The 27,531-nt window shown below is 31.2% G+C and overlaps 2 protein-coding genes across 5 annotated transcripts; one reads left to right on the top strand and one right to left on the bottom strand.

The window, feature by feature from the left end:
• The first annotated feature begins 8,689 nt into the window (after positions 1-8,689).
• On the top strand, positions 8,690-16,134 carry LOC139902945 (chlorophyllide a oxygenase, chloroplastic-like). Of its 4 annotated transcripts, XM_071885666.1 has the most exons (16): positions 8,690-8,777; positions 9,054-9,091; positions 9,349-9,519; positions 9,656-9,727; positions 9,820-9,919; positions 10,001-10,090; positions 10,177-10,204; positions 11,197-11,575; positions 12,688-12,930; positions 13,062-13,166; positions 13,545-13,823; positions 13,941-14,088; positions 14,319-14,503; positions 14,599-14,711; positions 15,167-15,461; positions 15,637-16,134. In XM_071885666.1, the coding sequence occupies exons 8-16, from the start codon at positions 11,477-11,479 to the stop codon at positions 15,802-15,804; spliced, it is 1,635 nt and encodes a 544-aa protein (XP_071741767.1). In that variant the 5' UTR covers positions 8,690-8,777; positions 9,054-9,091; positions 9,349-9,519; positions 9,656-9,727; positions 9,820-9,919; positions 10,001-10,090; positions 10,177-10,204; positions 11,197-11,476; the 3' UTR covers positions 15,805-16,134. The 4 variants fall into 4 exon arrangements, with proteins under 4 accessions (XP_071741767.1, XP_071741765.1, XP_071741766.1 ...); XM_071885664.1 differs by lacking the exon at positions 10,177-10,204; XM_071885665.1 differs by lacking the exons at positions 9,054-9,091; positions 10,177-10,204 and having other exon boundaries at positions 8,759-8,777.
• Positions 16,135-17,846: 1,712 nt separating this feature from the next.
• LOC139898879 (protein PSK SIMULATOR 1) lies at positions 17,847-26,230 on the bottom strand. Its single transcript, XM_071881678.1, has 13 exons — positions 26,111-26,230; positions 25,331-25,731; positions 23,487-23,812; positions 23,284-23,376; positions 22,771-22,861; positions 22,332-22,425; positions 21,369-21,466; positions 21,109-21,178; positions 20,134-20,228; positions 19,753-19,869; positions 19,471-19,547; positions 19,267-19,311; positions 17,847-18,544 (listed from the first exon to the last, which is right to left on the bottom strand). Exons 2-13 carry the CDS (start codon positions 25,682-25,684, stop codon positions 18,034-18,036), a joined length of 1,971 nt encoding a protein of 656 aa, XP_071737779.1. The 5' UTR covers positions 25,685-25,731; positions 26,111-26,230; the 3' UTR covers positions 17,847-18,033.
• Positions 26,231-27,531: the final 1,301 nt, after the last annotated feature.

Here is a 27,531-nt window from a genome sequence, read left to right as displayed (position 1 = left end):
AAAACATTTATAAAAGCAGCGCATGTATTCTCTGTCCCAAAAATATATATTGCAAAAGCATTTAAAAAGGGAGCAATATATATATATATATATATATATATATATATATATATATATATATATATATATATATATATATATATATATATATATATATTGTAAAACAGTTAGTAAAGCATTTGCATGTATTCTCAGCCCAAAAATGTAAAGAGTAAAAGGGATTCAAATGAAACTCACCTAATGTATTTTTAGTAAAAATACATATGACGACATTGAATAATGCAGGGTTGGCCTCGAATTCACGAGCCTATATCATTTGTGTATTTATTAAAACGTATACTTGTAATCTATTAAATTTATATATTATTATAAATGATGTATTTGTTATATTTAATAGTTTGTATGTTTTATTATTTATATATTTTCATTTTATATATATATATATGATTGTTAATATAGTTGATTTATGTATATCTAATACATATATGTATATATAACCTTTACTTATAACCTAATTTACATCATTAAAACCTTTATTTTCATAATCGCAATTATTTTAATAATAATGATATATATATATAATACTGGTAACAATAATAATGATAGTTTTAGGAAAATAATACTTTTAATTATAATGGAATTTTTAATAGCTTTAGTAGAAATTTCCAAAATCCTACAGTATCACTAATATTAATGTTCAATTGATAGGTCTATAAATGATACATTGGAATATTAATAATAATAATGATAATACTAATAATAATACTTATTTCAATGATAATAATAACACTAATAGTTATAAATGATATAAGTACTAATATTAATGAAAATAGTTTGTATTATTTTCATAATAATAATAATAATCTTAATCATAGTGATAATAGTAATTCATGTATTGATAATACTAATAATTCTAAAATAAAAATACGTTTGATAATAATACCTACTACATAATACTAACGGTCTTATTGCTAATGATAATACTAATAACATTATTACTTACTAATACTACTAATGGTATTAATATTAGTAATAATAATAAATATAATCACCACAATGGAAATTATAATTATATATAATAACTAATACTTATAATGATAAAAATAACTAGTAGTTCGTAACTATAGTAATGCTAATAATAATTATGATAATTATATTACTTGTAATAACACTAATTACTTAATAATAACAACATCAATAATAATAATAATAATAATAATAATAATAATAATAATAATAATAATAATAATAATAATAATAATAATAATAAAAATGAAAATACAAAAGTGTATACCCTTTTTAAAGCTTTCCCAAAAAGAAGTACCCACCACGAGGCTCGACCCCGAGACCTCCCGCACACACACAACATCCCTTAGCCATAGAACCATATCTGTTTTTCCTGAATTAACACAGATTTAATTTCCTTTAACCTATTTCTTATCTTGTTCTATCTTCTTCTTCCTCCTCAACTTCCAAATTTCATTCGGTTAACATCCTAATCCCTAACATCATCAATTATTTGATGTAACACAAAAATTATCTATAATCGTGATATTAATTATCAGAAGGAAGAAACAAAAAAAAAAATTAACAGCAGCTCATACTCGTCGCTGGTCTTAAAAAAAAAAAATTTACTTTTCGATTTTTATAATGTATTAGGTAAAAGTTATAACACAACATACCTTGGAAATCCATTCTAGAAACTATTAGATTCGACAATTTGACGTGAATCATAACATATGACTCGAATTTGCTCATCGAATAATTGTTTGACTTTTTAAAATCTAAACTTTGACTCAGAAATTTGAATTCGTTTTGAGGAATTGGAATGTAAGATTTTACAGATAGTTTGAATGAAAGATTCTTAACAACATGACATTTATACTTTTTGAATTTTGATTCTGATTTGAGTTTTGACCGAACAGAAAGAAGAACATGAACGATAGGTGGTTTCTAAATTCTTTTATTTAATTTTTCTGTTTAAAATTGATAAGGAATACTAGATAGAAGATAATTGAGTAAGATGATGGATAAATATTCAGGTTGCATCAATAATAAAATTTGATCAATTGATTGGATTGAGAATACGATCGAGTGGATACTGAGTAGGAGAGGAAAATAAAAATAAAAAGAAACAAAACCAGATAGTGAATGAAACAGATAATGGTGGTTAGATAATTGAAGGGTTAATACTTTATTAGTTGTCTGTTTTAATAATGGAGATGTGGGTTAGGACATATAGTCACAGACGAATAGAACATGAAAAGGAAAAATAAAAATAATATTTAGATCCTGACTTCAATTTAAACGCATATGGATTTGTATATATGTATATCTGTATTTATAATGTCTATATATATATTTGTATTTATATAATAATGAATCTTAATACACTAATAATAATCCTTTTAATATTATAAATAATGGTAATAAAATTTATGATAATATAATGGTAATATCAATAATATTATTATTCATAATAATGATAATATTAACTATATAATTTATAACGATAATGTTAGTAATAATAATAATAATGTATTTATTATAGTAATACTATCACAATTCATATATCCAACTTTTCATATCTATGTGTTATGTATTGAAAATAAAACTATTAATATTACTGATTTTAATATTAATATTAATATTAATTAATAATATCAATGAAAGTAACAATAATAACTTTAGTATAACAACTATATTTTTAATTTGTAATTAAATTTAATGTATTAAGATTATATATTGTTAAACATGTAATATTTAATGATTATATATAATAGCTTATTTTGAGTATTAATTCTTCATACTTTTTTTAATATATACTATACTACATTATTCATATAATAATATTTATGTATGGAAATCATATATGTATTTATATATAGATTCTTTTAAATAACAACCTTTTATCTTAAATGTATATTGTTACTTATTTAAATCTGATGATTAAATTTGTACTCAATTGTTATATAAATTTATATTTATATATATTTTTACATTTTCATTTATAACAATTGTTCGTGAATCGTCAGAAACAGTCGAAGGGTAAATGAATTCATGAAATAGTTCCAAAATTTTCGAGACTCAACATTTCAGACTTTGCTTATCGTGTCAAAATTATATAAAGATTGAATTTAAATTTGGTCGGAAATTCTCGGGTCATCACAAAACATATACTTTTTCTGTTTAGATTAATAAATAATGGTTCGATACAAAACCATGGCAATTCGAATCACTCAAAATGGATTTGTAACAAAGAAATTATGGGTAAAACAAAATTGGATATTTTTGTTTGTTTTTAGCTACGGTTTTGATTAATAAAAATTGATGCTAACCTTATCCTAGCTAACTTACCTTGTATCCTACATGTATTTATACATGTCTTGTTCGGGAACTTATGGAAATACAATTTATAGTAGTCGTGATTAAGTTCTACGATAATATATTATAGTGTTAATAAAGATCGTAAGGCACCATATATATATATATATGACTTGATCACCGTAGATTCGTATACAAAGTTTTGACATATCATTTTGACTTCTTCTATATATATTATTGAAACGAACTATTAGACACCATTGGCAGTAATCTCGAGTTAGCTGTGGGTCGAAGTGGATTCCAAAATATTATATACTTTGAGTTGTGATCGAGCCTGAGACATGTGTACAATGGGTCGCGGATTGCTTCAGACAATATACATATTATGTGTCTTATTATATTAAGACAATATATTATAGTGTTAGTGAATTCTAACACAATATACACATTTATATTTTTATATATATTTATACTGTTGGACTATTGGACTATTGGACTACGAACGATAGACTACTAACAATGGGCAATTAAAATTATCACAAGTATCATAAGTATGAAATATTAATTATATATATATATATATATATATATATATATATATATATATATATATGTATATATATATATATATATGTGTATATATATATATATATATATATATATGTATATATATATATATATATATATATATATATATAAATATATATATATATGTATATGTATATATATATATGTATATATATATATATATATATCTTGACACAAGAATATTATTATTAGGTTCGTGAATTTGTCAAAAGGCCAAGTCTTATCACCATCTATTCGGAAATCATCACAAGTGAGTTATAGTCCCATTTTTACTATCTAAATTATTTTGGGATGAGAATACATGCAGAATTTATAAATGTTTTAAAAAATAAGCACAAGTTCATGGAACTACATTCTACGATTGTTTTGTTATACCGAATATCTGTACTTATTATTATTATGCTTGGTAACCTAAGAATTAGTGAAAAACACTAATTGACGCGAATCCTAAAGGTTGATCTACGGGCACCAACCACCCCCATTTTCGAATAGTGGAAATGCTTTAGTACTTCGAAGGGTTCTTGTCGTACGTTTGAATAGTGGAATGTATGATGCCAGATATCTTAAGCACTCTATGTTAAGGTCGGTTACCAGGTGACTCATCGTATGAATGATTTTTGCAGTTGTAATGATCCTGCGCATTTAATTAAATGAAATCTTGTGGCTTATTAAATGTTATGATTATTATATAGAAATTAAACCTATGACTCACCAACATTTTGTTGACGTTTTAAGCATGTTTATTCTCAGGTGAATATTAAAAACGCTTCCGCTGTCGTATGCCAACCCAAGGTCAAGATTTGGAGTCGGCATAATTGTTTATGTTGTTTAAACTTGCATTCAGAGTATTTGTTGTAATATATTTGATCATATTGTAATGGGTTGTGTAAAAACTTATTTATTTGAGGAGATTGTCTTTGATAGACAATCTAAATTATGTAATTAAGACCTTTATTCAATAATAAAGGTTATGGTTGTTTTTTTAAAAACGAATGCAAGATTTGAAAAACGTCTCATATAGAGGTCAAAACCTCGCAAAGAAACCAATTAATATGAAACGTCTATAATTAATATGAACGGGGCATTTCAGTGGAGTACGAACTTAATCCCAATTCCAAGCCAAGCCATTAAAACGATCGCTAATGGTGCAATCTGGATTAGAGTCACGTCGGAAAAGACGATTATGTGTCGAAGCTAGAGAAGCATTCCCAATCCATACATCTTTCCAAAACTTGATGGTGCAACCATTTCCAACTTGTTTCCTCAAAGAGTTTCGATCAATAGCCCCAACTAGTTGTAGCGCCCTCGCGATGCGGCGGAAGAACGTTAGCTAAATTCAATTATGAAAAGTAAAAAAAATAAAAAAAAATAGAAGCAAATGACATAAACTAAAATGGGTAAAAAAAATCAAAGTAAAAAAAAATCAAATAATAACAATAACATAACAATAACAATTATATTAATAGTAGCAACATTAACGATTTGTAATAAGTGAAAAGTTATGTGATTGATTCTTAGTAAATGGAATGTTATGTGTTTGATTTCTAATAAACGTAAAGTTAAACTATAATAATGGTTGTGGTTGAATAACGAAAGATTGAAAGTTTGTTGTAAAAATATAGAAACCATAAAGTTCACTATTTATAAGGTCTTACATTTTAATATATAGGTATAAAGGGTGTGGTTGAATTTTTTAAAAAAAAAATTGTTGTAAGTTTGTGAACCTTATGAAGTTCACTATTCATTTCCCCTATGTCTTTTAGGTATATAGAGTAATAATAGTAATGATAATAATAATAATAATAATAATAATAATAATAATAATGAATGGTTATTAGATATGAAAAATTATGTGATCGATTTATAATGAATGAGAAGTTTAATGATTAACTTATAAAATGAGAAAAATTTGTGGTAAGTTTATAAAAACTATAAACTTAAATATTTACGGAAGATTGAAAGTTTGTTGTAAAATTATATAAACCATAAAGTTCACTATTTATAAGGTCTTACATTTTAGTATATATGTATTATAATAATTATGTGGTCGATTTATAATGAATGGGAGGTTTTATGGTTAAATTATAAAATGTGAAAAGTTTGTGGTAAGTTTATAAAAGCTATAAAGTTAACTATTATAAAGTGTGTGGTTGAATTAAAAAAAAAAAATTGTTGTAAGTTTGTGAACCTTATGAAGTTCACTATTCATTTCTCCTATGTCTTTTAGGTATATAGAGTAATAATAATAATAATAATAATAATAATAATGGATGGTTATTAGATAGGAAAAATTATGTGGTCGATTTATAATGATTGAGAAGTTTAATGGTTAACTTATAAAATGAGAAAAGTTTGTAGTAAGTTTATAAAAACTATAAACTTAAATTTTAGAAAGAGTGTGTGTGAATTATAAAAAAATAAAAAGATTAAAGTAAGTTTGTGAAAATTATAAAAGTTACTATTCATTTCCAAGACGTCTTTTAGATGTATAGATATAATAGAATGTAAATAATTTAAAACACCAACAATATCTTTTCAAAGTCCATTAGTATTGCACCCTCTAGAATCCATAACCAAATTGACACCGTGGATAGCTCGAAGGAGTTTGACCCAAAGAGAATTTGGATTATGGACGAGACGCCAAAACCATTTAAGAAGAAGCGAAAAGTTAAAAGCTTTAAGGCTACCGATTGCAAGGCCACCTTTGTCATGAGATGAAAGGGTAGCTTCCCATTTAACCCAAGCAACTTTTTTTCGCCTTATTTGCAATCCCAAAAAAACTTAGAACGCAAACTCTCCAAAGATTTTAAGATCGGAATAGGAGCTTTGTACAAAGATAATCGATAGATTTTGATACAAGAACACTCTTAATGAGAGATAGTCTGCCGCCAACAGAAAGTAACCGAGCATTCCAAGCAGAAAGTTGATTCTTAAATTTGTCAATAACATAAGACCAGTTGGAGATTCTCTTCATGTTAGTTCCCAAAACATAGCCAAGGAAATTAAAAGGCAAGGAACCTGCACTACAATTATTTCGAGATGCATGCAAGGTGACAGACGCATCAGGAACACCTACACCATAAAGATTAGACTTGTTTAAATTGATTTTAAGTCATGAGCAAAGATGGAAGTCATTGAGAACTTGGATGACGTTATGCAGATCCGTTTGACTCCACTTCGAAACTATGGCAACATACAACAACAACAACAACAATACCCAATCCCACCAGTGTGGGGTATGGGGGAGGTTGATCGTAGACAATCCTTCCTCTATCCTAGAATAAAGAGCGATCATTTCTCCACCCCGAGTGTAACACTCCCAAGAGTAGAGAAATTCTTTTCTCTCTATATTCGTCAGATAGAGAGATTGCTTCCAGGGACCTCCGGCCAGAAAGTAAAAAAAAAAAAAAAAAAAAAAAAAAAAAAAAAAAAACGATACAAACGAGAAACTATGGCAACATCATCTGGAAAAATAAAATGAGAAAGTTTAACTTTTCCAATCTCAACGCCATGGATGAGGTGGTCTGCAATGGCGCGGTTAATAGATAAATGAAGGCCTTTCATAATAATGATGAAAAGTAAAGGTGACAAAGGATCTCCTTGACGTAATCCACATTTCAAAGAAAATTCTGAAGTAGGACTACCATTTACTAGAATAGAAGATCTAGTGGAAAGAAGGCAACCTCTAATCCAAGCTCTCCATCTATCTCCAAAACCCAGTTGCGAGAGCATAAAATCGATATAATGCCAATTAACCGAGTCAAACGATTTCTCGAAGTCAACTTTAAAAATGAGGAGTTGCTTTCGCTTCTATTTGTACCAATCCATGACCTCGCTAAGCATTAACGGCCCGTCAGAAATCTGACGATCTCTAATGAAAGCGGATTGCTCGTTACTAATCACCTTGTGAATGACCATGGACAATCGATTAACTAATAATTTAGCAACGATCTTATAAGGTGCACCGATAAGAGATATTGGCCGGAAGTCTTTAATGTTGACAGGATTGTTAACTTTTGGGATTAACGAGATAAAAGATGAATTTGCGCCATGCGGAAACAATCCAGATGCCAAAAAGCTATCAACAAAACACTTGATATCAACTTTTAAAGTGTCCCAAAAAAGTTTGATAAAGAAAAACGGGTACCCGTCAGGACCCGGAGCCTTATCACTCCCGCAATCCCATATGTCCAATTTAATTTCTTCCAGCGATGTATCCACTTCAAGGATAGTGCGATCAAAATCAGATAAGATGGCAGCCCCTGGCAGGGGAGAAAAAATGGCAGCCGTCTCAACTTAATAGTTTACTACTCTGTATTTTTTTGAGTTGTCATTAATTAATAGTTTGCATTTATAAATAAATAAGAATAAAAAGGTAAATTCATTTGTACATTTAATATATATATATATATATATACATTTAATATATATATATATATATATACATTTAATATATATATATATATATATATATATATATATATATATATATATATATATATATAAGATAAAATGTAGGTAAAAAATGAAGAGTAACACAAAGTAAAATATAGTAATAAAATTTTTAAATCGTGTGTTTTTTATTCGAGACTGAGTAGAAGAGATGAAGTAACAATTAATTAATCTATAAATTCTATTATATTGCTAAAATGATGACATCATAAATAAGCTTTTTCCTTCATTAAAAAAAAAATCAAAGACGCTTTGATGATGTCATTAACATTAATTAATTAAATTTTAAAAAATTAACAAAAAATAAAAAACACGGCTTTGTTTATATTTTCTTAACCCTAATCCCTAAAATCGCAGTCGGTTCCCTTTTCCCAAATTCTTTCTCCTTCCTCATTCATCTCCGTTCTCTACAGGTACAGATTCACATATGCTCTTTTTTAAATTGATTCAGATCAACTTATACATCCACGATTTGTCCAACATTATACATCGATTCAGTTTTTGTTCCTATTTAGTTTTATTATTACAAATCCACGATTTTCTTAAAATTTATTAACGAGGACGATTTGTTAATTTTGATAACTGATAGTTGAAATTAGTTAAGATAATCGAAACGAAGAACGGTGAATTGATTCTGCAGCATGAATAACATTTCAAATATGATTTGTGTGGTTTCTTTGATTTTGTAGCCTGTTATGAGTTCAACTAAGGTCTACCATAATTAAAGGTATAAAACTGGCATATAATCAACTTTTTTTTTTTTTTGTTATATACTTTACTTTCGTTTATGGAACGTAGCTTCATTATGTTTAATACTGGATAGTTGAAATGTTTATGTTTGCAGTTTAGGTAACACCATTATGCACATCAAGTGTTTGATGGAATGTTTAATTTTTTTCTACTTTTTTGTTGAATAATTATGTTCAGATTTGAAGATTTATATTTTATTTTGGTTTAATAGTTAAGTTTTTTATTACTTGCAAGGGTGATAAAAGATGATGATGGAGAAGACAATTTTCAGTATATGTTGTTGATTTTGAGTTTGGTAGCTTGATGTGATAAAATGCATTCCTGATGTACTATTAGATGATGAGCAAGCTATCTTTTATAGTTCAGCATTATGATTAGACGTACATCACTAGGTCTTCTACAGAGGTATGCACTCAATTTCTATTCTTTAACAACAAAATCACCATTATCCTTTTTTATGTAAATTACAATTGGTTTTAATTTTTATGAAAAAATTTTGCAACCCTGATACCTGAAAGAATCTTATTTGCATGATCTGTAGATCCAAATAAAGCATAAAAGAGATTTGTTTCATGGCAAAAACGGAGGGAGTATTTTGGTCATTGCGGCACCGGTATATCGTCAACTCTTTTTCATTACAACTTGATTGAATCCAACATTATAAATATGATTTTTGAACTACATTTTTGCGTTGGTTTTGCATAGCTCAATATACAGTGGGATTTGTCAATGACTTAATCTGACTTTGGTCACTTATTGGGTTGGTGAAGACCTTTTATTTTGGCTCGAAATTAGGAATGTCGAGGTACATTTGACTATTGAGGTTGCATATACTGTAACAAGATTTGTACTCACATAATATTGTTTGAAACTTTTTTGGTCATAGGGGATTTTTAAGTTCGATTCGAGACACATTTGTTTGGGATTTTTAATGGATATTGCATTGATGACGTGAGAACAATACCTTCTCACAAAGGTGCTTTTCATAGTCTCACTTTTTTTCATTAGTTTCACATTCGAGTTTTCGTTGTGTAAAATTTGTTGGGTACTAATTTGATGCAGCTTGACCCGGTTTCATAGAAAAGACCATGTAAGTCGATAAATGTTTTTTGTCTAAGATGATAGTGCACACATTTATATTTCAATAACTTGAGTAGTTGAATACTATATTCAAATCAAGTACTGAAACAGATGATTACAAAATGAATAAAGATGTGTTACTAGACACCCCTTTATAATGGTTAGTAATTTTTCCTTTCTTTAAACAACTACATGTTTATCACAATACAGTTTAAGGTCTGTGAAGTTACTTTTGTGGTCATTTAGCCATTTTTATAATTTGATGTGTGATAAGCACAACAAGATGTTTGACCCATCAGGTATGCACACTGCAATATTAACATAAGAAATGTAGTTGAGGTCATTCTGGCCTCTTTATCTGAATAATGATTAGGCATTTTGAATTTATTTTTTATATACTAGCAGAATTGGTCTTGGTGCTTCTCATGTTTCATTGTTTATTTTAGATGCCTCGTGATATTCAATATGAAGATATATAGCAATATGTGCACATCAATTCATAACAAATTGTGTGCAATTGCTTTCATTGCGTGGTTGTTGCAACTTCTCATATCTTAGATTTAATTACAATGTTTAGTAAAACTTGCAACATCTTCAAGTTAAGTTACATTGAGTCATAGTAATGAATATTAAGCTACGGTCTGTGAAGATGATGCATATTTTGGTTCATGTTTATTATTTTTGGTTGATATGTAAATTATTGTAGGTTTGAAGAAAGTGTGTCCGTATGAGCAATTTAAATTTAAATTGTCATAATAATAATTTCTAATTGTTTGAAGTCTTTTTGTTGTGCCAAGTAATTTTAGATATATTCCTCTAAAATATGAATGTGTTTGTAAAAATGACAAGTTTCTTAGTCGAAATTCGTGGTTCCACGAGTTATTAAACTAAATGACGTTAGCTTTTATGTTCACTTAATCAAACCCGTGATTTCACGGGTCATTTCACTAGTTAAATAAACATAATGTAAATGTAAATGTAAATGTAAATGTACGTGTATAGAACTGGGAAACGATAGGGAAGATATCAGGAAAGCCTAGGTGGCAAGATATAGTGGACCCAAGAACCAGAAGCAATTTGTCTACGAAAATACAAAGTTGTGGCCATTAGAGCATCACACTATTCCACGTGGCATTTCATTGAAGGCCAACCCAGATTGCGTTCCGCACAAACCACATATCTTCATTTTCTACTTCCGCTACAAAGCTAACTATTTTTCTCTCTCTTCTTACTAAAAACTTAATTCTGATCCCAACCTTTATAATTTTTCTGTTTATTTTTCATGTTTGTTTCTCTAACTATGACCACAGCCATTACTACTGCTGCAGCTCTATCACTTCCATTTTCATTATCAAAATCATCCAAATTCACTACTAGAAAGGTACGTACATCACTTTGCTTCTATTATTTGTTATTTATTTATATATTTATTTATCTAGTGATGTAATATATTATTTGGCTCTAAATGAGTAGTAGTAGTTCATTATAAGAATCATATATATTCAAAGAATCCATAGAAAATTAGTTATTTTTATATATTTGCGTTATAAGAATCATATATATCCAAAATCATATAGACCTATTTTTTCTTCTTGGTTTTCTTCTTGGAATGCATGAGTATTGACTTTGTTATAGAAGGCAAAATAATTAAAAAAAAAATCATAATTCTTAGAGGGTGTTGGGATTATTTAATATAAAATGTTAATTTGCTTAAAAGATAATTATTGAGTACTCTCTTCGTCCTAAAATAAACATTAGTGTTGTTTTTGTTAATGTATGTCATACAATTTTAGATAACATACAAATATTCCTTTTAAGTGTCAAATGTCATATGTCACTGTTCATGCATAGGGACTATACATCCATGATTTAATTACTATATGAGAGGTGTTTCTTTGGCGTCAATGTCATTAATCTCCGGTGCATAAACTATGGATAACCCGTGGCCGAGATAATGATCTCGCGAGGGTGGTTAACAATTTGCTCGGCGGTCGATGGTCAGAATCGATTGACGGCATGAGGGAAAATACCCTACCTCGAGTCGTAGGAAAAAACCCTAGTGTTGATTGTGTATTCCGATCATAGACGATCATTGAGAAGCATAGATTCGGCACGAGAATTCAAGGCCGTATGCGGTGATGGGAGTGTGTCCTTAAATGTAGGTTTTTGCCCCATATTAGTTTATTAATTTATAGATGTAAATTGAGGTTTAGATGACTTGTGAGTCAAGTCAATCGTATAGGCCCTAATATTGGTAAACCCTACGTCATACGTCATAGTCACTAACTTTAGTTATAAACATTTGAGAAAAAAATTTGTAAGAGTTATAAACATTTGAGGAAAGAAATGTAAGGGTAAAAAGGTAAAGTTAATTCATCCTGAAACTGGACATTAATTTTATTAATATACAACAACAACAACAAATTAAACAATTGAACAGTTTTTGTTAGTTGCCTGAATTAATGTTAAAATACATACTGTCTTGGACAATAGGGCATTAGCAAAGGGTTCGTGGTGTTTGCGATATCAGCCAGTGGGGATGGAGGTGAGCTCGTCGATAAGAGGAACTCGTGGAGCACATTATTTGATGTGGAAGAGCCCCGATCGAAACTTTCGCAAAATAAAGGGAAGTTTTTAGATGTACATGAAGCATTCGAGGTGGCTAGATATGATATACAATATTGTGATTGGCGAGCGAGACAAGATCTTCTTACAATCATGCTTCTACATGAAAAGGTAACAAAAAAAATTTCGAATCTCCATACATACCTTAAATATAGTTTTCTTGTTTTTAAATAAACATATGATTCCGTTGTTAATTGTTATTTTTACTTTTTCAGTTGTCTTATAATCGTGCCTATGTGCAGGTTGTTGATGTATTAAATCCGTTGGCCCGTGATTACAAATCTATTGGAACCTTGAAGAAGGATCTAGCAGAGTTACAAGAAGAGCTAGCAGAAGCACATAAACAGGTTAGGAAATGTGCATGATTTTAGTTATGATTTGATGATGAAAGGCTCCATGATATTATTTGTTAGGCAAATTAAATGATGGGTTTATATTATATGTTGCGTTTGATTACATTTTAATTGAATGGTTCAGCGGTGAATGTTGAATGCAACTGTACCATTCAACATTAAGCGTGTTTTTAGCTTTTGGTTGCTACATAAGATTTTTTTTTAATAGTTTGTACATACAAGATTAAGTTATTTGCATAGAATGAACGTTTTTATAACGTAATATATATACAATAGGATTTTTCAAGGTTCGTCCCAAAAGGTGTAAAGTTTAATACTTTTCGAAACAATAAACCTTTAAATAACCGTCAAATTCTGCTATAAAAATGGCAGATGCACATATCAGAAGCAAGAGTTGGTGCGACTTTAGATAAATTAGCACATATGGAAACTTTGGTGAATGACAGGCTTCTACAAGACAGAAACACAACCATAACAGACGTTACGACTTCATCTCCTAGTACTTCACAACCACCTCTACAAACAACCGCCGAAAGAAAAACACAACGCAAAGCTCTAAACGTCTCTGGTCCGGTCCCACCCTATCATCCGCGGTTGAAAAACTTCTGGTACCCCGTTGCTTTCTCAAGGGACGTCAAGGAGGACACACTGGTAATTAAGCCGCTTTTTATTTTATTTTATCATTTCATATTTAGTATTTTACGGTATTTTATATCATGAAAAGTGTAGTTTGTTTACATACACATTAAACTTGGTTTAACAATGCAGATGCCGATTGACTGTTTTGAAGAACCTTGGGTACTATTTCGCGGCAAGGATGGAAAACCGGGATGTATAAGGAACACGTGTGCGCACAGAGCGTGCCCTCTTGATTTAGGCTCTGTAAACGAGGGCCGCGTCCAATGTCCTTATCATGGTAAATAGAAAAGGCCTTCACAGTAAATAATCAAGTTCAAACCTCACAAGCAAAATATTGAGGTGGTTAGAGAAAAGGGTCAGAAACAGTTACGGGATAACCCGGTTAGGCTGCGTACATCTGAGTTAAAAATACTCCCATTATGCGAGTAGCTGAACAGCAAAAACCTTATTCGTTTACCTTTTTGTAAAGGTGCTATATTTGATTTTGTTTTTGAATTTGATTTCAAGGATGGGAGTACTCTACGGATGGGAAATGTGAAAAAATGCCTTCGACGAAATTTGTTAATGTGAAGATTAAGTCACTTCCATGCCACGAGCAGGAGGGAATGATATGGATCTGGCCGGGCAACGAACCTTCTTCGCCAACAATTCCTTCACTACTACCACCTAAGGGGTTTCAAATACATGCCGAGGTAACGTTCTTTTTTTTTTTTTTTTTTTTTTTTTGCTCTCGACGATGTGTTTCAAATAGTAGCAATTGACAAGAAGAGGTTATTGTGACCAACAGATTGTGATGGAACTACCAGTAGAGCATGGACTACTTTTAGACAACTTGTTGGATCTTGCACATGCGCCATTCACCCACACTTCTACATTTGCTAAAGGGTGGAGTGTTCCAAGGTTTGTCTTTATGCTAATCAGTGTTTTTAACATTATAATTAGAGGTTTGGTAATAGATCAAAGCAGGGTGGGCTTTTTTGACACATATTTTGCATATTTTTTGTAACTTGTGTACAAGATATGATTACATGCACTAAATGATCGTACTTTTATGATTGAATACAAACTTTGTGCATGTAATTACTTGTTAATGACAATTAAAAAACTATATATTTTGAAAATCAGTCTTGTTTATTGAATAAAGTGATTTAGTATGTTATATGTATAAAGATACACTTTGAGCAACTTTCGACTTGTTTAACCATTTAAACTGTTAGAAACAAAACATAACCCGTGTCTACTCGTTTAAAAGTAAATGGGTCGAACTGGCCATGGCCACCTCTAGTCTTGAGCATTAAAGTTGGGTCAAGTGGCTTTAGCTTATAAACGATTAAACATTTTCTTTCGTCTTGCAGTATGGTTAAATTTTTGACCCCATCGTCTGGTCTGGAAGGGTATTGGGATCCATATCCGATAGATATGGAATTTCGTCCGCCTTGTATGGTATTGTCAACGATTGGAATTTCGAAACCCGGTAAATTGGAAGGTCAAAGCACTAAGCAGTGTTCTACACACCTTCATCAGCTACATGTTTGCTTACCATCATCGAGAAATAAAACACGGCTATTATATAGAATGTCACTCGATTTTGCTCCCATCTTGCAACATATACCTTTTATGGACATTTTGTGGAGGCATTTTGCAGAACAGGTAATCCCGTCATTCCATTGTTTTTTTTTTTTTTTGTGTGAAAGGCAAGGTCCCAAAGTGTAGTTCAAGGGAATTGAACTTGAGTCTCTACTTGAGATTACAGTATAAGTTTTAAGGAGCTTCATGAAGTTGTCGAAGTATAACAATTAATCTTGAAATTGAACGTTTGTCGCAGGTACTAAATGAAGATCTACGACTTGTTCTTGGGCAACAAGACAGGATGATAAACGGTGAAAACGTGTGGAACATGCCAGTATCGTATGATAAATTAGGAGTACGATACCGATTATGGAGAAATGCAGTGGACGAAGGACTAGAACAGTTACCCTTCAGTAATAAATAAGTAAATTAAAATACAAACTTAACTTTTGGGATCCTATTTAACTCTTTTATTTCTTGGTTTTGGGTTATCAACTCATGAAGAACAACCGCAACTCATGAAAAACAACCGCAAGTCAATGAAGAAAACAATTATGTGATTAGTATCTTGTGGTTGGTTTCTGAAGAGCTTTGCAAAGCAAGTGTCAAAGAGACAAAAGAGAGATGGTCTGTACATAATTTTTTTCTCATATTCTTTTGGCACATTCATGTACTGTGAGATTGTTGTGTGAGGCTTTTATCTGCTAAAAGATCTTTTGATCTTGTAGTAATAAAATGAAATGTACAATGTGAGTGGAGTTGTGTTTTTTTTTTTTTTGGTTTTAGATTCAACGAGAAACTAGAAATGAAAACTGTTTAAACAAGTTGTATAGTCACACCCGGAGCTTGAAATTATTGATTGGGTATTATCACTAGCATTCTTTTGGAAAGGGGGTGATCCTTACACTACCAAAAATTTTCCATACACCACTAAATACATTATCGGACTATTTTACCCCTAAGTCAATTATTAACATGTCTTCATAACCAGAGATATAAATTTATTTAAGCATTTATAAACGTAACATCGTTATGTTCATAGAGGATCAGCAACCAGCACCTGTACCACTCATATCCTTAACATCAACGGACAACAGCAATCACCATCACGACGAGAACGCACTGCAGATCTCGACTATTTTATACAAAAACCTCCAGATCCGGTAGATCGATGAAAAATGAAGAATTACGATGAGGAGTTAGAGTGAGTCACGGTAACGATTGAGGGTTCGATTGAAGATGTACGGTAATGATTGAGGGTTCACTAATGAAAGATGTATGGTAATAGTTAAATGTTCACTTTGGGTGGACAATTCTACGAGTAATCTTATAGGAATTGATGGTCAATTTTTTGAATTTTCTTCTAATCGACGGGCATAATGTTGAATTGAACACCTTAAACAAATTACTTTCTTCTGTTTTTTGTTTTGAACCGCAGTAAGTTATTTCTTCAATTGTGAGTTTGTAATGAAATAATTTTAAAAGGGTTACAGTTGAAGGAGAGTGTACGTATCCTAAACCAACGAACAATACACACATCCATGTCTTTGATTTTTTTTATCCCTTTGTTTATTATTTAAATTAAATTTATTAATAAAAGCTTTTGAGTAGAATCGAAGCTATTCAGTTTGAGCTATTAAATTGGAGACCAACAAGGGTAATATAGTCAAATAATTGATTTTAGTGGTGTATGGTAAAATTGTAGTGGTGTAAGGATCACTACCCTTTTGGAAAAGATATGAATAAAACTATATTTACATTTATTTTTATATACTTATTTAATCATTTATTTTATTTGTTAATAATAAAAATGATAATAATAACAATAATAATAATTAATAAGCAATAATTTTTAATATCGAAATGGAATGACAGGGATTGATCGAATGGCCTCGAAGCTAGGAGGGTTTGAGACGAGCTATGAGCTACATTAGATATGAGTTTTAAATGATGAGAAGTAAAAAAAATAGTAATAGTAATAATAAATAAAATAAAATAATTATATGAAAACTACATTTATGAGAGCCAACACCGGCAAAATGGATGTCAGATTTTACATTCATGTGAAAAAGGTAAAAGGTAGAAGACTTTCTCTATTCAGACTACCCGAAAAAGCGAGTAATCCGACCACCATTCAATAATTATATGAAACATATATTTATTAAAGCAAACACTTGCAAAAAGGATGTCCGATTCTGCATTCATGTGAAAAAGGTAAAAGGTAGAAGGTTTTCTCTGTTCAGACTACCCGGAAAAGCGAGTAATCCGACCTCATACGCAGTCCAGTAGGATTACTCCCCCTGCTATTTCCAACCCTTCCCTGACCACTACAAATATTCACCCTAGACAAGATTCGAATCTGAGACCTCTTGCAAAGAACTCAGTGTCCCAACCCACTAGACTATCTAGATTCTGCATTCATGCAACTGCCAAATAACATGAAGAAAAAAAAAAAAAAAGTAAAAAAGATAAACTTAACTTTTTTCAATTATGGCACAGAAACTGCAGATCTCTGTACAAATGACAATACTTGACTCATGCGCAAGATGTAATCTCTAAACAACAAAATTCTATTCAACCAACATCAACTTCCACACAGCTACATTTTAACATCACCAACTGTAGATAATAAACTCCTCAAAGCACACTTCACTTATACACTTTGAATATCATCTACGCGGTCTATAACATCCATTGCCCTGATCCTATCGATATCGAAGTTGATAACAGGAACAGATGAGGGTCTCTTGATCGGAAACGGGTCCCGCTTCATTTCATGTGTTGGGGAATGACTATTGCTCTTAGTTAGCCTATGGTGCTCGCCTAACCTGCTTCGGTCAAATTCTTGACTTTTGCTAATCCCGGGGGTTAACTTTCTTTTGCTTACATCACGAAGCATTTCTCGGTCTTCGGTTGTGAGTGCGGGTAAGGGAGAACTGAATCGGTTTGTTGTGAGATTTATAGTTTTTTGATTCGGAGAACGAACCGGGGATTTAACAGGCGATCTCATTCCACCGTTAATAGCTTTTGATTGGCAAACAAGATGATGAAGCCATACTATTAATTCAAGAATACACTCTTCGGTTTTTTCTTTATCTGCATGGTGAAGCGTCTCTATTCTTAATGAGTCGACCGGGCCAGAAGGCTTACAATTAGCCTCGGATCTACATGAAAATCACTAACTGTTTTAACAGAAATTGGAACAAGATACAACAGAAATATAGGTGGCATTCGGTTATTTACAAATCGATGGTGCTGGGTAGTGTCTTACCACTAATGGGTCAAATGGGTTAAGTTATAAGATTGAGACTATAAAGGGATTCCTTAATGAATTGATACTAAGCGTATTTAAACATACAAAACTGAAAAAAAAAATGAAACTAAACCAAGTCCAATGTTGTGGATATCGGTTTTACTCGGCGAGTACTCACCGAGTACTCGGTTTTAAGATGTGTCCGAGTACTCGGTTCAATTACTCGGTCAACCTCAGTGAAACTCAGGATTACTCAGTCAAACTCGGCCAAAAGTCGGGATTACTAGGAAAATATGTCAAAATCAGTCAAACTCAAACTTGGTCAACATCCGAGTACTCCCCGAGTTGCCCAGTACTACCCAAAAGATGCCGACCGAGTACTCCCCTAGTTGCCGAGTAATCGCCAAAAAATCTGACCGAGTACTCCTTGAGTCGCGACTTCTCCAACCTTGACAAAGTCAGATTGTCACTATAATATGCTTTGTGATATTCTATAAACGTCAAGAAGATAGATAAGAATATGTTTGCAGGTTGGCCTCGTACAGCCAGTTTTGACCTCCATAAAAAATAGCCATTGTGACCCATCCATTTTACCACCTCTAAGAAGATACAAGTATCGGAAGTAAAACTTACCCTGTATTTGCCCATTCTCCAACCCAACCGAAGCCATGATGAGCTCTGAAATTTATGTTTGACATGATGCAAGATTAGCATTAAACTGATTAATCAAACGCCAAGTAAATATTCCTAAGTTTTAACTACATAATTAGTATCTGATTATATCATTCTCATATTCTGATTCTTTGAGGAAAAATAGTAAAGACTGTCGAACATTACTTGGTTGTGTTTGTTGCAATTGGAACAAGCCATCGCAGAGTTTTCTCCATCTCTGCTTTTATTTCGGGTATGCTAAGCTGCAATTACAGAATTCAGAAACACGAAAGTAATGATTATACATACATGTATAAAACAAGTGACAATGAACAGAACAAGTCATTGAAAAACAAGAATTTAAGTGTTGTAGAAACACCTAAGTTGATACACACACAAACGGGAATATATATAGGATGTTACCTATCAGTTTGGTTACACATATCTCAAAAATCATAAGAATAGTACCTCTTCCTTCGGCTGAAACAATTGTATCTTGGAGCGCATTGCTGACTTAATATTAGGTGGAAGCCCTTGGTACAAAGAATCCCTAGTACTTGGAGGAACAGAACCTGATCGAGTAACCTGATGCGCATTGTTAAAAATTTCATCAACGAAAATATTCAAAAGACTACAAATATTGTTAGATTAGCAGAATAATAATGATAATCATAACAGCAATAACAATAGAAATAACATTAACAGTAGTAGTAATAGTTACCACCATATTAACAATAAAAAAATACTATTAATAATTACAACAACAATAATAAGACATTAGTAACTCCTACCAAACAAATAATTTATCATTATGTACAATCAATAAAACGTGAAATAACAGAAACTCACAAGTGTGTCAATCTGAGTAACAATATTGGCATAATGTAAAGCGAGACCAGCTGCTCCTAATTTCGGTCGATTTCCTTTTACTGGTGTTTGTGTATCTGCAATAAATATTCACAAAGTATATAACTAATGTCTGGAGCAACTCCAGTATCACTCAAACAGTTTTTATATAACATTAGAGAGGATAATTTAAGATGCTATGTTTGAGCTGGCTTAGCATCACATAAATCATAGACTACCGATCAAATACCTAAAATATTTATAGGTAAGATAAGTTTTAAGACAACAACCAATCCCTGCAACATCTCTTGGTTGAGATCCGACATTAACATTGAAAAGTTTATTAATTGTGTTTTGATTGATAACAATAACATGTAATATGTTACACCTAGAGTTAAGTAAAATTGTAAGTTCACAGAGAATAAACTTAAACCTGGATCTAAACCTAGAATTAATATCTAACTGGATCTATCCAAACTAGTTAACTCAGTCCATCTAAGATGTACTGACTACACAAGTCAAATTAAATCAGTCTTATCAAAGCATGAATTTATTGGATACGATATGATATGCCGACAACATAGGTATGCCTAAATTACGCTGATTAATGTTTAATTAACTGGATCTATCCAAACTTGTTCTAGCTTGCACTACTTAACTCAAAAAGTTGACTTTATTTTTACTAGTATTAAATTATGATCACACTATTCAAAATTGGTCAAGGTCAAAGGTGGGCAATGCCCGACTAGTACCTACAAGGTCCCGGTCGACTAATCCACGACTAATAGATTTGGCAAAACTTGCAGGTTGGGTAACAAGTTGAAAATTTTGAAGTACTGCTATAGGGGTGTAAACGAACTGAGCCGAGCTCAAGGCTTGACTAGGCTCGAGCTCGGCTCGTTTGAACCTAGAGTCCTACATTAAAAGATGACTAAACATGGCATCGGGGACAGTTAACATAGCGGTTCGGGCACATACCAGCAAGTCCAAAAGCGTTATGAATCTCCATGTGTAAAAAATGGACGATATCTACAAGTTGCTCCATCACCTTAAACACAAAACAACATTTATAAGTACCAAGACTTCCCAGAGTATATAAAAATCAATCCACTTTAAGCAAGTTACCTTAACTAGGATATGGCATAATGCATCAACTCTAAAGTGATGAAAATAATGATAATACTATTAATGGAAATAACCTACTGCTAAAACAAGGAGATATAGTTGTAGATTGTTACCTCTTCCAAAATCTTGGACCAAAGTGACTTCTTTTGCAAACTTCTCACATGCTTCTTTTGGCTCTTCAGTTCTGCCCTCAGGATGGCAAGGCTGTCCCCTATACATTTTCATTCACCCACATACATAAAAAAAATTTAATTATATGAAACAACCATGAAATAGTGATTTTATATATCACTTAAACATATATATAAAGTATTTGGGTTGGAAATTTAGTACTCATATAAATATTCAGGTTGGGCCAAAATTGGACCAAATTATATCAACAATAATTATCATCATTATTTTAGAAAACAATAACAGATATATATATATAGAATATAAAACATAATAATACAGATAACAATAATAATATAAAAATGAAATATAGAATAAGAGTGAAATTCATCATGATGACTATGGGCTCTTCAAATATGTTATTAAGAGAAGATTAAGTTGTGCATTCCATGAAGAGGGACAACCCTCCACATAAAATACACAAAGGAAAATTGATCAAAATTAAACAACAATCTAAATAAAGAAAAAGAATGACCTAGATAGAAGTAAAATATATTAAGGTAGGCGATACATACAATGAAAAACAAAGAAATTATACAAAGCTGCTCATGGTATAGTATCCATAATTGGAATTCAAAGTTTGACATCAAATTCCCAGCCAAAAACCCGTAAGTCAATTTATTCACAAATCATGTGATCACTTAACATTTGATTTTAGATTGAAGTTAATAATGAAAAAAAGACAAAAATAATCAATCATAATGATTATGATGATAACAAGGTGGTTGAATCCTTTATTAAAGATAATCACCACAATAATTACTTCTGCAATCCAAAAAATTTCAAGCGATTATTCTTATCAAGTTAGATCTGATTTTTGCCAGCTGGCATCACTTACTACGTTGAAATAGATGTGTAAGTATAACATACATGCAACTTGTTGAAGTTAGGATTGTTAGGGTTACCTCTTGGTGGTATATTGGGGTTCTCTTCTTCTAGTTGCTTACGGCGAAAATCTTGTTCAACCCTGTCCAAAGCGTGCATCTCATGGTATAGCTCCTACATCCAAAAGCATTTTCACCAATTCAAAACTCCATTAATTTGCATATCTTGGCTTGCTACTTCAATTGATTTATTATAAATAAAATCTTAGACAAAGTTAGGAGTAAGTTTCTCAATAGGAAAACTGGATTGTATTCTTAGGAGCAAGTTTGAAAGCTCATTGATGACTTGTTTGTTTCTTAAACAAGAAAATCAAACATAGAATTAGCGGTTTTAGGCATTATTCGTGTTGTAGTTATATTAAGATAATGAATGCATTGAAGTTGACCCTCAAGATTTTACATTTCTAGGTTTGTTCCTTATGTTAGGACACACGCATTATAAAGATTAGTGGTTACTTACTGCAGTATACTGAACCAAGATTTTTAAATGCTCCATGACCGTTTCTGCTTCTTCTTTAAGTTGCTTTTGAGGTACTAGCTCTAATCCCAATCTAAGCAGCAAAGTGAAGGCATTAGCATCATGTGTGGATCCAATTTGACACAAGAAATTTACATTGAGGTGGCAAAATGGGTGGGGTTGTGTATCATGTCAAACCAAATAATTGTTGGCAGCAGTAAAAACAGATAGGGTTGGCTCAGGTAGACCCTACATGCTTTTTGTACACATTTATGAAATAAACACTTGGTGTGTGAAATAAAATTACAAATATCTATTTATTCAAAGTATATTTAACTTCTTCGGTTCTTCGAATAAAATACGTTCAAGAGGTTTATGCATTAAACTTTTGATTTACTTTGACCCATTTCTGTTAACGTATCTTTTGATTTACATTACCAGTTTAACCTGCAAGGGGTTACAAAACAATCCAGATTCATAAGTAAGAGATAATACTTTTATTTTCACATTTATTACTTTTCAAAATATCGGTCCAGGTTGTGCCACTGAGGATCTTTGCAGCGATTTCCAAAACGAACCACTTCACCTGAAAAGATCTTTAATTCTTCCCTATACACATCATAAAAAACAAAATTACTTAAATAAGTAAAAATATATAACGAAAAAATATATAATAAAAATATCAATGCTTTTGTCATTTATTTTATAACTTCATCCACCTTTTATCAGCTGCAGCAATTCTCAGCAGTTCATCCATGTCTTTCGATATTAAACGCTGCACACCTTCTGAAGGCAACACGACCTCTTTTAAATGTTTTATGTTATCCTTTGAAAGAGATTGCATAAGATTGGCACCCTTAACGATTGTGTTGGCAACTTCAAACGACAATATTGTTATCTTATTTCCTTTTGTAGACGCCCCCGACACAAAACCGCTACTAACATGTAAACTTGTCATGCTACTACCAAGTGTATCAAGAACTTCAACTGCCTTTCCTAGACCAGCAGTGCCAGCTTTACCCAACAGTGAACTCACTTCTGAAACCTGCAAATGGTCAAAGTCAAAGACTTAATAGCTGCCCATTCGGTAAAAAATAGATTATAGAAACCCTAATTGGGAGAAAGAAAATTAAATAACAATATTGTCAGGTAAAGCAACTAGTCTAAATGGTAATTTTCTTATAGAGGTCGTGTTAGGCCAGCACGATTTTTCCTAGCTTGACTTTTAAACTAGTTTATGTATCAATCAAGAAAATTTTTAGAAGTAGCATAATGTGATGAACAGTTATTTCACTTTATTCAAAATAGGCTATGTTACGTAATATAAGTAGTGTAAAAAGTTGAGCATATGAACAATTATGATGAATAATCTGGTGTTACTAACAGCGTATCATCAAACTCACAATTAATTCTTCTGTGACTTGGAAAATTAGAATTTGAGGGGTTGATATCTGCATTCATGAGAGGGATTGACAAAAATGTTAAGGATCTCAAGGCATTTTCGAGTTAGAGGGGTTGTTTGTTTGACCCGTTTATAGAGGTGGGTCGCTTTATATAGAGAATAAAAGTATATCCCGAGCACCACTTTATAGAACTGTAGTCTGTAATATGGATGATAAAATTGTACGTATATGCTAACTTCTTAATCTAGATGCATAAAATTCAATTCAATATATGGTAATTAGAGGCATAATTCAATCCAATAATAGCAGCATATCTTTATCCTAATTCACACAACCTAAGTGCCACGTGAGATCATGTATAGATAGCTATTTAGTGTGGTACATGATAGAATTGTAATCTCTAATTGTTCTAACTGAAAGCCTTTGGCAATGATAATACCTCAATATTTAAAAAAATAATCCCTTTGAACCTTTTCAAAAACCATTAGAGACGTCACCAATGAACGTCATCACATGAAACGATCATCATCACATAAAGTCGGTATGGTCGGCGCTCATGCATGGCCAATACGGGCGTTTCTCTCTCCAATTATATTATGTGCTATATTACAAAAAGTTGCATAACGTCACCGAGACTCAATTTAATGAAAATTTGAAACTATATACCAAGGGACATTATATCAATAGTTGGTTACTTGGTTATATCTAGAAGAACATTTTCAGTCCCCTTGTTAAATCTGAAGGTATTGGGAAAAGGGTCAAAAAGAGTTTTAGAGGAATTAGTTCATTATATAATGTGATCTTATAGTACGCTCGTTTGTTTAGTTTTGCTTCTAACCATTATTTTGCATAATACGCTCGTGAAAATTTATGATAACATTTTTTCCTAAAATATAACAATACATTATAAACTTCTATAAATCATTAAGCAAATCCAAGCCACAAGTCATTTTCATCATTAGGGAGTTTAGGATTTTCAACGTTCACCAGCCAATCCTAAATACACTAAATTTATGGAAAAAATTGAATTACAGCCAGCATCATATATTAAGCTGATAGCGACAAATAACAAAGTAGTAATAACGTAAAGTACCACGTCAGCAAAAAAAGGTTGGTTCAAATCACAATGCAAAAGCACATCAACTGAGATGCATGCATACCTTAGTAACGGCAGCCAAGTTTGACTTTGTCGATCTCGATTTATTCGATAACGCCCTAGACAATCTAGGAATGCCATCATTATCATCCAGTTGATACGCAGCAGCAGTCATCTCCGGAAAAGTAAACGGTTCTCTCAACGTACGTTTATTATTATTATTATTATTATTACTATATGTACCATCCCCATCGCTTAATGTAACATTAGATTCATCATTATTCACATTCACTTGTTGTGCAGGTAATTCTCTAGATTGATAAACAACCCCGGAACCATAATTAATTCCATTAACATGAGGAAACCCACCACTTTCTAAATTATCTTCGGTGGATCTCCTTGAACAAAGTCCGCCCATTATCTTAATCAGTCAATCAAATTTATGCAAATTTCTTACTATACAACCTGCAATAACATAACCTAAATTTTAAGGCACATACATTATTATTATACATTTTATAAATTAATTAAAGTCACACAAAAATACTAGAAGCAAAAGTAAACTAACTGCAACCACAATATATTTACATAGCCTAATATTCTAGGGCATATAATTCAACAAATGGAATAAATTAAAATTAAAATTAAAACAGAAATATTACAAATTCAGATTCATAGATAATGCTCTAAAGAGCATTCAATCCATGACTTAATAAATTAGGCCTCAAATACTTACTAAATAAACTAAAACGTGCAATCACATAACCTGAAAATTTAGGGGAAAATATAATTTAGTGTATAGAATCAAGTAAATTGGATATGAGATTGAGTATTAGACAGTAACCTTGACGGTGATCAGATGAAATGATAGTAGCGAAGCATATAGTCTAATAAAATTAACAGGTGACATGATAATATACAATGTAATTATAACTATATATAGATATATAGATAGATATATGTTGTGTGTATGTATGTATGTATGTATGTATATGCTAAATTTGGGGGTTTATGAATATCAATCGGTGACGCTATATTCGAGGGGCAGGGGAGGCAAGGTACAGCTCAAACTCAAAGACGCAATCAACACTTCTGATTTGATTTTTGCTATTTCTTGCTACTATTTCTTATTGCTGTGCTATTTCGGTCAAACGCCAAACTAAAGAGTTTTTACCAGACTCGGTATCAATATCAATATCAATATAATCTTCATAACTCTTTTATTTTATTAGTCAATTCCAATTCCAATAGAAAAAGCAATGAATAATAAATACAGTATATATAAATAAATTAAATTATAATAATAAAATTAAAATATACATATAATTTGTTTTATAATAATATATTATAAGTGTATATATAGTTATATGATCAATCAGATTTTGACATAATACAAATAGTTTGTACTAAAACATACTCCGTATACAACTAGAGATGTACATAAATATTATTGATAACGATCCGTTTTAAAATAAATTTTTTACGTTCTCATATTTAGTGTTTTATAGATTATTTGTCATTTGAAGTTAAAATGATTTTAACGGATGAGCTCTTAATCTATGCGTTAGTATTTAATATTAATGTTTTTGATACAAATGTTATTAGTAACAAATAACTTTTTTCATTTTAATAATATTATATATTTCATAAGTATCAATATTAATTTATACAACTGTCATGCAACACACGGACTCATATAACTAGTATCATCAATATATCATATCTCATACATAAGTAACAGCCCGTAGAATCACCAATACCACTAATTTAAAAATTTTATTTAGAAAATAATCTTTAAATTGTATATGAAACTACTGAATTTAACTATAGGATCCATATATTTTTCGAATTTATAGTTATTCTTTTAATTTGTATAGTACAACACTAAATTTAACTACTCGGACCACATATATTTTTAAATTTGTAATTTTTTAAATTTAACAACCACTAAAATAGCATTCAAATATAACTAGCACTGAAAATTGTTTTAAGACCCCCAATGAATTTCGATTGTGGAATCGTCACTCTTCTTACCTTAAGGGGTGACTTGGTGGTAAGATGCTTGAAAAGTTTCAAAGGACCCAGGTTCAATCTGTAGAGACCCGTCATAATCCATCCGGACGAAGTCCATATCGATTATAAACGATTCACAACAGTTGATTACATCGCGAGGTACTTGACCTCTATATGATACATTTTACAAACATTGCATTCGTTTTTGGAAAAGACAATCTTTCATTTCATCGAAAGTTAACGACATGCATA

The sequence above is a fragment of the Rutidosis leptorrhynchoides genome, chromosome 3 (assembly GCF_046630445.1).
Source record: "Rutidosis leptorrhynchoides isolate AG116_Rl617_1_P2 chromosome 3, CSIRO_AGI_Rlap_v1, whole genome shotgun sequence".
Classification (NCBI taxonomy): Eukaryota; Viridiplantae; Streptophyta; class Magnoliopsida; order Asterales; family Asteraceae; genus Rutidosis; species Rutidosis leptorrhynchoides.
Note: the sequence above shows the minus strand (reverse complement) of the source record. Positions and strands in the feature narration are given on the sequence as shown.